The sequence below is a fragment of the Spermophilus citellus genome, assembly GCF_964194105.1.
Source record: "Spermophilus citellus genome assembly, chromosome: X".
Lineage (NCBI taxonomy): Eukaryota > Metazoa > Chordata > Mammalia > Rodentia > Sciuridae > Spermophilus > Spermophilus citellus.
This window is the reverse complement of record NC_138190.1, coordinates 76,925,030-76,937,533: the sequence shown is the minus strand read 5'-3', so window position 1 is coordinate 76,937,533 and position 12,504 is coordinate 76,925,030. Positions and strand designations below refer to the sequence as shown.

At 38.3% G+C, this 12,504-nt stretch overlaps 1 protein-coding gene across 3 annotated transcripts in view; it reads right to left on the bottom strand.

Annotated features, from left to right (window-relative positions):
* The window catches only part of LOC308638702 (vascular endothelial growth factor receptor kdr-like), a 317,685-nt gene that overhangs the window by 47,770 nt on the left and 257,411 nt on the right, over nucleotides 1-12,504 (bottom strand). For all 3 annotated transcript variants that reach the window (XM_081276379.1, XM_081276380.1, XM_081276381.1), the window contains one exon: nucleotides 3,037-3,143. In XM_081276379.1, the coding sequence (XP_081132505.1) occupies nucleotides 3,037-3,143 (107 nt within the window). The remainder of the gene's footprint in view (nucleotides 1-3,036; nucleotides 3,144-12,504) is intronic.

Sequence of the window (12,504 nt, the reverse complement as noted above, 5' to 3'; positions counted from 1 at the left end):
ATATGTGATCTGATTCCCCTCTCTTGTGGCTTTTAAGGTTCTATCCTTATTCTGTATGATAGGCATTTTCATTATAATGTGTCTTGGTGTAGATCTGTTGTAATTTTGTACATTTGGTTCCTGTAAGTCTCTTGTATTTGGTTTTCCAATTCTTTTTTCATGTTTGGGAAATTTTCTGATATTATCTCATTGAAGAGATTGTGCATTCCTTTGGTTTGAAACTCTGTGCCTTCCTCTATCCCAATAACTCCTAGATTTAGTCTTTTGAGGTTGTCCCATAATTCTTGGATGTTCTGTTCATGTTTTTTAACTTTCTTCACTGTGTGATCAACTTTATTTTCCAGATTGTATATTTTTGTCTTGATTATCTGATGTTCTTTCTTCCAAGTGATCTATCTGTCGGTTATGGTTTTTATTGATTTTTTATTTGATTTATTGTATCCTTCATTTCAAGGATTTCTGACTGGTTTTTCTTCAGGGTCTCTCTCTCTTGAAGTAATCTTTTGCTACTTGTAATATGCCTCTTATCTCATTGTTGAAGTGATCAATTTTTGGTTGTATTTGCTCATTTAGGTCATTCTTTAATTCACTGATCATTTTAATTATGAACCTATTGAACTCCTTCTCTGAGATTTCAACAACTTTTCTGTCCATAGATTCTGTTATTATAGTGTCCTGGTTTGTTTGGGGCACTTTCCTCCCATGTTTTTTCATGTTGTTTATGTGTCTTCCTTTCTTGCAGTGTGAATCTGAGATATTACAGTTTCTTCCCTATAATCTTGTAGTACCTGTGCAGATTGTCTGTACCTCACCTTGATGTTGGGCTTCCAGACCCTGCTGGTGTCCCTCAATGGATGCTACTGCATCCTAGGTCTGGGACCTGCATAAGTTGGAGTGGGTGGACCTGGGCCACTGGGCTTGACCTCCCGTTGTAATCTGCTGATAGTAAGGGGTGGTTCTGCACCAAAGGCTAGTCTCTGGCAGTGTTTGCCCCACCAGGGGATGGGTGAACTAGGCCTACTGAAATCCTCAATCCCATGTGGGCTGTTGTGAGAGGTCTGGGCTGGATCTCAGCTCTCACAGTAGTACACTCTTCAGAAGGGGTGGTCCTGCACCAGAGACTAGGCTCTGGTGAGTGTCTTCCCCACTAGTAAAGGAGTGGACCCGGCCCACTGTGCACCTGGGCCCTGCAAAGGCTGGTGTGGGTGGATCTGGGCCACTGTGCCTGACCTCCCGGTTGAGATCTTGGATCCCAAGTAGGCTGGTGTGGGCAGTCTGGGCTGGATCTCAGCTCTCGTGATAGTGCACTAGCAGAAGGGGCAGTCCTGCACTAGAGCCTAGGCTCTGGCTAGTGTCTGCCCAGCTGGGAAAGGGGTAGACCCAGCCCATTGTGTGCCTGGGTCCTGCAGAGGCCAGTGTGGGTGGATCTCTAATTTGACTTTTTAACTGGTGAGGGATAATGGGATTTTGTGTAATTTTTGTGCATGTGGCTATCTAGCTTTCCAGTAATCATTCATTTAAAAACTGTTCTTCTAAAACACTTTCCTATCATATTTGTTGAAAATGTGTTAGCTATGGATATGTGGCTTTACTTCTAGGCCCTCTAGTCTGTTCCATGCACCTGTGTACCTATTTTTTCCAATTTATACCATCCTATTTTGATTACTACAGGTTTGGAGTATACTTTAAAGTGAGATAGTGCAAGCCTTCTGGTTTGCTCAAGATTGTTTTGACTACTGGATGTTATTTTGTTCTTCCATACAAATATTATGGATTTTTTCTATCCCTGTGAAGAATACATTTCATATTTGGATGGGGATTGCATTGATTCTTTTGTCACTTTAGTAGGATAGACTTTTTAACAATATTGATACTTCCAATCCATGAACATCATTTATCTTCCAATTTTGTATATCTTCATTTCTTTGCATAAATATTTTTATGGTTTTCATTGTAGAGGTCTCTTATATATTTGGTTAAATATATCTCTAAGTATTTTGTTTTCTGTAGCTACTGGAAATGTATTTACTTTATTCATTTATTTTTTTCAACAATTCAGTATATGCATATAGAAATTCTACTGATATGTTTTAATGTGGATTTTGCATCCTACAGTCTCCTAAAGTTCTTTATTAGTTGTAATATTTGTGTGGAATTTGGGGGTTTTCAAAATATAAGATCCTGATGTCTGTAAACAGGGACATGCTGACTTATTTCTTCCTAATTTGGATGCCCATTATTCTTTCACTTCACTGATTTCTCTGTAGTATTTGAGCCCTATATTAAAATAGTGAATACTGATATCCTTTACTTATTTCAGATATTAGAAAAATTTCAATTTTCCCCACTCAATATGATGTGATCTTTGGGATGGTTGTATATGGTCTTTAGTAGGTTAAGATATATTCCTTCTCTACCTAACTAGCTCAGTGTTTTATCATGAAGGGATGTTCACTTTTATCAAATGTTTATTGTGTATGCATTGAGATGATCATAAGATTTTTATCCTTCCTTTATTCTGTTGACATTGTGAACTCACTTAACATTTTTATAGTCATCTGTTAACAGACACGTGATTATTTAATACTATAATTTACATGGAATGACATTCAATGAAAATTCAATGAGAATAATCAAATCCCAGAAAATCTTTCCTTCCCTCCACTGTGAGATACAAACTGAGTTATCAGATAAGTTCAGGAAAAAAAAATTGGGCATACTCTCTTCAGATCATTCTTCTCTTTAGAATATAATTGTCTGTAAAATGTATATTCTATCTGTTGGGGAACACTACAAGTATGTGTAAGTCTAATCCAAATAAGTATTAACCTGTCCTTCTGGTTGCACACATAAGCCCATACACCAAACTAACATATCAGCAATAAATATAGAACTATGACTTTCATCTGGCTCTAGTATTTATGTCCAGTTGGTTCCAATATCCCTGTTTACAATAACTACCTATTCTAGACAAGTATGACTGTTAAAAATTTTCCTAACCATCACATCAAAAAAACAGAATCTACTGGATCTCACCTGTTTTCAAGGATGATCTCATTGCTTAAGGTGTCTTGCATTGGATCCAGCATCCTAAATGTGGGAATTCTACCATTGCCACTAAGTGGTATGTAATCTTTGCCATCCTGCAAGAAAAAAAAAAACACAAATGGCAATCATTCCCAAAAGAAATATATGCTAAATGAAAAATTTTATTCCCTTCCTTGAATGAATTTATCTGAGAAGAGCTACATATAAAACAACATGAATGGATAAACTAATTCAAACCCTAGAGGAAAAGTGCCTATTTTGCTAAGTAGTCACAGAACAAAAACAGCAGCAAAAAACTATACTGTTTCCTTCATTTATTACTTAATTTGCTTTTTTAAGGAATCAGTTGAAGATTTAAAACCAATAACTACTAGCAGGAGATCAAGTTCCTTACTCTTAAAGGTTCAACAACTGTTACATTTTTAAGATTTTACAATGGAATTATTGTGGAGAGGGATTGAAACTAAACTTCATTTAATCTGAACTACGCAAGACCTCATGGTTGACATTTTTATTTATTTAATTTTTAACTGGGCAAGGACATTAAAATTTGAATTTGAGAGACAAGCTTTTTGTTGATATAGGAGAGGGTCAGTTATTATGAATCTTGAGTGTTTTGTTTGACCATAGATAGGTAAATATTGCTTTTGAAATCAAATATCATTGGATGAATAGAGCCTCTAAGCCTTTACCTCCATATGGTCTTCATCATTCTGAGAGTTTAGGTGGGGCTTTTATATCCTTCATTGTGATTATAAGTTCTAGATATCTATTTAGAGAAGCTAACTTAAAGGAAAGGGGTTGTGTCAAATTGTACCCTACTTCAAATGTTATATCTCCCTTCAAAACATTACCTCTCTCAGCTCAAAGTGCATTCTCTCTTCCTACTGAGCTCCAAAATTCCCCATTCCTTTCCTTTCTCCTCAATTTTCTTCTCAAATGGCACTAATCTCTCTTGTATCAAGACAATTGTAATGGCTTTTAGGGTGGTCCTAATGATCACTGTCCCTTGTTATTCATACCCTTACATAATTCCCTCCCATTAAATGGGATATTAATTTATTGACTCACTTCTCATCAATAGACTATGACCATCATGGAGAGATACAGATTCCAAGAATAGGTTGTATAAAGATGTGGATTTCACTTTGCAAACTCTTATTATGTGAGCTTCCCTAGGAAGAGACCCATGTAGAAAGATATCAAGGCAGAGCTCCAGACTAGATCCACAGAAGAACTGTAGCTTGTCAATCAATGCATGAGTAAATTTTAAAATGTATGTACATCTAATGAAGCTTTCAGATGCAAATACAATCATAGCCATCATCTTCAATGAAAATTCATAAGACTCCTAGAGCAACAGTAAAGCTCTCTTTGGATTCCTGACACACAAAAATTAAGAAATAATAAATGTTTTTTTGTTCATTTACTTTATTAAGTTAAAACATGTGTAACTAATTGTACCATTTCAACCCTTTAAGTGTGGAACTCAGTGACACTAGTTAGATGTACATTGTTGTTAAAGTAATTATGATTATCCATCTCCAGAATATTGTCTATCATCAAAACCAAACTCCATGTCCTTCTTCAAGAAGAAAAGAAAATAAACATCCCATTTCTGTCCACCCACCTCTGAAGTGGACCTGGTATTTTTTTACTTTGCCTATGTTCTCTTGGTCAGTTTCATTCCCCCAACAACTATTTTCCTGTCCTCCTTCCTCCCCCTCAATCCCTTTCTTCTATTCCACTGATATCTCTTGTAATTTCATGAAATGCCAACACACTCCCCTCCTCTTATTTTGTTCTTCCTTCTGCATAGGGGAGAAAACATTTGACCCTTGATTTTCTGGGTGTGGCTTGTTTCACTGAGCATGATTTTCTACCGTTGCATCTATTTAGCAGTAAATGCCACAATCTCATTCTTCCTTTCAGCTGAGTAAAATTCGTGTGTGTGTGTGTGTGTGTGTGTGTGTGTGTGTGTGTGTGTGTATTACATTTTCTTTCTTCATTCATCTGTTGACAGGTATCTGGATTGGTTCCATAGCTTGGCTATTGTTAATTATGCTACTATAAACACTGATGTGACTTTATGTTGATAGTATGTTTATTTTAGATATATACCAAGGAGATGAGTGGGAAAGCTTGGACAGATGCTGGCTGCATTCCTACTTTTTTAAAGGAATCTCCATACTGCTTTATAGAGTGGTTGTATTAATTTGCAATACCACCAACAATGTATCAGTGTATTTTATTTCCATACCCTCACCAGAATTTAATATGATTTGTATGCTTTTTAAAGTTTTTATGTATTCTGGATAATTGTCATTCTGACTTAAATTCCTTTGCTGTACACAAAGTAGAGTCACATCCTTCATGTCTTCATACATGTTCTTAGGGGAATGATGATCATCACATCCCACCATCTTTCTTACTTTATGTACAACCATAGATATAAAAAATTGTGCTCTAAATGTGTAATATGTGTTGTAATGCATTCTGTTATCATATATAACAAATTAAAATTAAAAAGAAAATGATAAAAAAGAGTATTATGAGACATTTTTGCCTGTTTTAATTTTTATTTATTATTATGAATCACTTGACCATCCTCATCCTACTCTTCTCAAAAATAAACAAATGGTTATCATAAAATTCCTTTTCTGTAGAGAAGACTTCTAATTTGATATAATCCAATTTATTGATTTTTGGTTTTATTTCTTGCACTTTAGGAGTCTTGTTAAGGAAGACAGTACCAATACATTGAAAGTTTGAGCCCACATTTTCTTTTAGCAATTGCAGATTTCCTGATCTAATTCCTAGGTCTTTGATACACTTTGAGTTCAGTTTTGTGCAGAGGGACATATAGAGTTCTAGTTTCATTCTTCTACATATGGATATCCAATTTTTCCAGCAACATTTGTTTAAAAAGGCTATCTTTTCTATCTTCTTTCTTTCTATGCTTTTAGCATCTTTCTCTAGTATCAAATGACAGTATCTATGTAGGTTTTTCTCTGTATCTTCTATTACATTTGTTTTCATGTATGACTTGTTGACTGTACCATGATGTAGTATAATTTGAAGTTTGGTATACTTCCTCAGTATTGTTTTGGCTATTCTTGATCTCTTATTCTTACAAATAAATTTCAGTACTGATTTTTCTAGTTCTGTGATGAATGTCATTGGCATTTTGATGAAAATTACATTGAATCTGTACAATGCTTTTGGTAGCATGGCTGTTTTGATAATATTAAGTCTGCCTATAAATGAACATGGAATATCTTTTCATCTTCTAAGATCTTCAATTTCTTTCTAACATGTTTTATAGTTTTTTATTGTAAAGGTCTTTCACCATAATGGTTAGATTTATTCTTTTTCAGCATATTCATTATTGAAGTAGAGTAAAGCAATGTTGTATAATATTTCTTCCATTGGAAAAGTTAATCCATCAAATTCACTGGCTTTCCTGTGGCACCTGCAAATTTCTCTAAAATAGATCATATTTTAAGGCACAAAACAAATATTTTCAGATACAAAAATAATGAGAAAATTTCTTGCACCCTATCAGATAATAATGGAGTGTAATTAGAAATCAATGATAAAAACAAAAACCATTCTACCACCTATAGACTAAATAATATATATTTGAATGATGAAGGGATCAAAAAAGAAATCAAGGGGGAGCAAATTTTTACCCCTCACACATCAGATAGAGCACTAGTCTCTAGGATAATAAAGAACTCAAAAAGCTAAGCAACAAAAAAAAATAAAAATAAATAAACCAATCAACAAATGATGGGCCACAGATCTGAACAGACGCTTCTCAGAAGAGGATATACAATCAATCAACACATATATGAAAAAATGCTCATCATCTCTAGCAATCAGAGAAATGCAAATCAAAACTACTCTAAGATATCATCTCACTCCAGTCAGAATGGCATCTATTATGAAGACAAACAACAATAAGTGTTGGAGAGGATGTAGAGGAAAAGGTACACTCATACATTGCTGGTGGGACTGCAAATTGGTATAGCCAATATGGAAAGCAGTATGGAGAATCCTTGGAAATCTGGGAATGTAACACCATTTAACCCACCTATCCCCCTCCTTGAACTACACCCAAAGGACCTAAAAACAGCATACAACAGGGACACAGGCACATAATATTTATAGCAACACAATTCACAATAGCTAAACTGTGAAGCCAACCTAGATGCCCTTCAGTGGATGAATGGATAAAAAAAAATTTGGCATATATACACACAGGAATTTTACTAAGCATTAAAAGAGAATAAAATCATGGAATTTTCAGGTAAATGGATGGTGTTGGAGAAGATAATACAAAGTGAATTTAGCCAATCTCAAGAAAACAAATGCTGAATGTTTTCTCTGATATAAGGAGGCTGACTCATAGTGGGGTAGGGAGGGGGAGCATGGGAGGATTAGATGAATTCTAGATAGGGAAGAGGGGTGGGAGGGAAAGGGAGGGGGCAGGTGATTAGCAAGAGCAGTAGAATGTGATGGACATCATTATCCAAAGTACATGTATGAAGGCTTGAATTGTGTGTCAACATACTTTATATATAAACAGAGATATGAAAAATTGTGGTATATATCTGTAATAAGAATTGTAATGCAAGGATCCAACATGGCCGCAGGCGAGGAAGCAGCGATTCCAATGTCTCCACATTAACGGGATTGGAAACACCCATTGGAACAGCGGCAGTGTACCTACTGAGGAACTTCTAGCAAACTTCCGTTAAGAGGGGACCTGCCAGGAATTGGTAGGTTTATTAGAAGTGTCAGTTTGTCCCAGACAAGTGGATCTTGGCCGGCCACGCGGGCGCGGAGGTCCAGTCCCGCAGCCACCAGCCGCTTCTGCAAGTGGCCGGCGGCCCAGAGTGGCGCAGCCCGCCCGAACCCGCAGACGACACCCACCATCCCGCCGTCCTGGGGAGGCCCTGCTCTCGCTCTGCGAACGGCCACCATGCATGCCAGGCTTGTAGCCAGGCAGCCGCAGCTGCCCGGCTCTACAGGCGGCCCCCTGGCGGGTGCAGAGGTACAATCCCGCGGCCACCAGCTGTTTCAGAAAGCAGCCGGCGGCCCCGAGCATGAAGGGAATCTAACCAACCCTTTACGAAATAGCGAACTGGGAACTAAAACCAGAGATTGTGTCAGACCAGAGACTAGCCAGTTCCACCCCTCCCTTCGGACACTCTTGCAAGGAGCCAGGGGCCCGCCATAGCAGAGAGGGGAAGTCACCAAAGTTTGGCCAAAGAGATTCCTTCCCAGCGGAATCTACTTTAGCAGGTGTGTGACTCCCACCCACATCAGATACAAACAACCGGGAAACTTCAAAATCTCTCCGTGGGCGTGACCCTAAGGGCCAAAGGACTCTCGACCCCCAACTCCCCCTACTGCCAGTGATGATGGCGTGACTGTAGGGGCAGAGGGAAGCAGAGAAGACTCCCCACCCCCAAATCCCCCAACCGCGAACTGAGAGGGTGTGACGGTAGGGGCGGAGGGAAACAGAGGACACTCCAGACCCCCAACTCCTCCTACCACCAGCACTGTGGTTGTAACTGTAGGGGCTGAGGGAAGTAGAGGGGATACTCGACCCCCAACTCCTATTACCACCAGCAGCAACACCAATGGTCTTAGCTGCCAGATTCCGAAGGTGTGCCCACCAAAGGGGTCTGGAAAAATTAAACAATTGACTCCCAGACCACAGCTCCACAGCACTGGGGCTTAGATGAATGACAGCGAGAGTGCTCAGTAGTTAGGGAAATAGAGCACTCGGTGGGGCTGAAAGTGTAACCAAATCCTTGGGGAACTGCCTCCAGTGAGCAGGACCTGGCTGGCTGGCAGGAGGAAGGGGAGGAGGGGCCGTAGAAGTGCAACGGCTCTGGACCAACAGGATTGAGAGACTCCCAGGAACCGCCTTACAGGGATTGCTGTTGACACATTGAGGGCAAAACTCAGCCCGGAGGGCACAGCTTTGCCTACGGGAAGAGAAGAAAATGGATCTCTAAGACTTAATTTTATTTCCTATTTCATTTTAACTTTTTCTCTCCCTTTTCCCTCTCTCTCTCCCCTTCCAAGTTTTACGGCTCTTTCCATTCTCCTCTATGCTATCTATCTCCCTCTCCTTCTTTCCTTTCAAGAGCACCTACCTTCCCCTTCCCCCCAACTTTCATCCCAAGCATTACGTCCTCCATTTCGCATAACTGTCTAAATACAAATAGGTGTGCGCCCTTCCCCCGCGCCTGCAAGGTAGCCGGACCTGCAACCCACCAGCAGGTCAGGCCCAGCAACCTGGGAGTGGCAGAGCCGCCCCACGCGCCTGCAAGGTAGGCGCACCTGCTACCAACCAGCAGAACAGGCCCAGCGGCCTGCCGATGTGGTAGGCACAGCGTCCCAATTGGAGGAGGAGCAGAGCCCCTGCCTGCGCCTGCGCGGGAGACTTAGCAACTATACAAGAGTAATACAAATATATAGGGGGAAAATTCAACAACACAACAGTCTCAGTAAGCAGAAAGAAACGCGAACAGTATGAAGAGACAAGGAAAGAAAGGACCACAAGCAATGCAGGTCAACTCAACGTTAGAAGAGGTAATTTCTGCAGCAGATGGAATGTCAGATAAAGAATTCAGGAGATACATGCTTCAGATGATCTGGAGTCTCAAGGAAGACATTAGACAGCAAAATCAGACAATGAAAGATCTCTTCAACAATGAAATACACAAACAAATCCAGGAAGCAAAAGATCAACTATACAGGGAGATAGAAGTTAGAAAAAACAAACCAACAGAAATCCTAGAAAGGCAGGAAGCAATAAACCAACTTAAAAACTCAATTGAGAATACTACCAACAGAGTAGAACACTTAGACGATAGAACATCAGACAATGAAGACAAAGTATTTCAACTTGAAAAGAACATAGACAGCTCAGCAAGACTGTTAAGAAACCATGAGCAGAACATCCAAGAAATATGGGATACCATTAAAAGACCAAACTTAAGAGTCATTGGGATACAGGAAGGCACAGAGCTCCAAACCAAAGGAATGAGCAATCTATTCAATGAAATAATTTGAGAAAACTTCCCAGACTTGAAGAAGGAGACAGAACCCCAAATCCTAGAAGCCTATAGGACGCCGAATGTGCATAATCATAAGAGATCCACACCTAGACACATTATAATGAAGATGCCCAACATACAGAATAAGGAGAGAATTTTAAAAGCTACAAGAGAAAGGAAACAGATTACATTTAGGGGTAAACCAATCAGGATAACAGCTGATCTCTCAAAACAGACTTTGAAAGCTAGAAGATCCTGGAATAACATATTTCAAACACTGAAAGAAAATGGGTTCCAACCAAGAATTGTGTATCCAGCAAAATTGAGCTTCAAGATGGAAGATGAAATTAAAACCTTCCACGATAAACAAAAGTTAAAAGAATTCGCAGCTAGAAAACCATCTCTCCAAAAAATCCTCAGCAAAACATTACAGGAAGAGGAAATGGAAAATAACAATGAAAACCAACAGTGGGAGGTAGGACAGTAAAGGGGGGAAAATAATCAAAGAGGAAAACAAACCGTATTCAGTAACATAAATAAACAAATATGGCTGGAAGGATAACCCATATCTCAAAAATAACCCTAAATGTTAATGGCTTAAACTCACCAATTAAGAGACACAGTCTAGTAGAATGGATCACAAAACATGACCCAACAATATGCTGCCTACAGGAGACGCATTTGATAGGAAAAGACATACATAGACTGAAGGTGAAAGGTTGGGAAAAATCATATCACTCATATGGACTTCGGAAACAAGCAGGAGTGTCCATACTCATATCTAATAAAATAGATTTCAAGCCAAAGTTAATCAAAAGGGATAAAGAGGGACACTACATACTGCTCAAGGGAACCATACACCAACAAGACATAACAATCATAAATATATATGCCCCAAACAATGGTGCAGCTATGTTCATCAAACAAACTCTTCTCAAGTTCAAGAGTCTAATAGACCACCATACAATAATCATGGGAGACTTCAACACACCTCTCTCACCACTGGAGAGATCTTCCAAACAAAAGTTGAATAAGGAAACTATAGAACTCAATAACACAATTAACAACCTAGACTTAATTGACATATATAGAATATACCACCCAACATCAAGCAGTTACACTTTTTTCTCAGCAGCACATGGATCCTTCTCAAAAATAGATCATATATTATGTCACAGGGCAACTCTTAGACAATATAAAGGACTAGAGATAATACCATGCATCCTATCTGACCATAATGGAATGAAACTGAAAATCAACGATAAAAGAAGGAAGGAAAAATCATGCATCACTTGGAGAATGAACAATAGGTTACTGAATGATCAATGGGTTATAGAAGACATTAAGGAGGAAATTAAAAAATTCTTAGAGATAAATGAAAACACAGACACAACATATCGGAATCTATGGGACACATTGAAAGCAGTTCTTAGAGGAAAATTCATTGCATGGAGTTCATTCCTTAAAAAAAGAAAAAACCAACAAATAAATGATCTCATACTTCATCTCAAAATCCTAGAAAAAGAAGAGCAAAATAACAGCAAAAGAAGTAGAAGGCAAGAAATAATTAAAATCAGAGCTGAAATTAATGAAATCAAAACAAAAGAAACAATTGAAAAAATTGACAAAACTAAAAGTTGGTTCTTTGAAAAAATAAATAAGATCGACAGACCCTTAGCCATGCTAACAAAAGAAGAAGAGAGAGAACTCAAATTACTAGCATACAGGATGAAAAAGGCAATATCACAACAGACACTTCAGAAATACAGAAGATAATCAGAAATTATTTTGAATCCTTATACTCCAATAAAATAGAAGATAGTGAAGGCATCGATAAATTTCTTAAGTCATATGATCTGCCCAGATTGAGACAGGAGGATATAGACAACCTAAACAGACCAATATCAATTGAGGAAATAGAAGAAACCATCAAAAGATTACCAACTAAGAAAAGCCCAGGACCGGATGGGTATACAGCAGAGTTTTACAAAACCTTTAAAGAGGAACTAATACCAATACTTTTCAAGCTATTTCAGGAAATAGAAAAAGAGGGAGAACTTCCAAATTCATTCTACGAGGCCAACATCACCCTGATTCCTAAACCAGACAAAGACACTTCAAAGAAAGAAAACTACAGACCTATATCTCTAATTAACCTAGACACAAAAATCCTCAATAAAATTCTGGCGAATCGGATACAAATCATATCAAAAAAATTGTACACCATGATCAAGTAGGATTCATACCTGGGATGCAAGGCTGGTTCAATATACGGAAATCAATAAACGTTATTCACCACATCAATAGACTTAAAAATAAGAACCATATGATCATCTCGATAGATGCAGAAAAAGCATTCGACAAAGTACAGCATCCC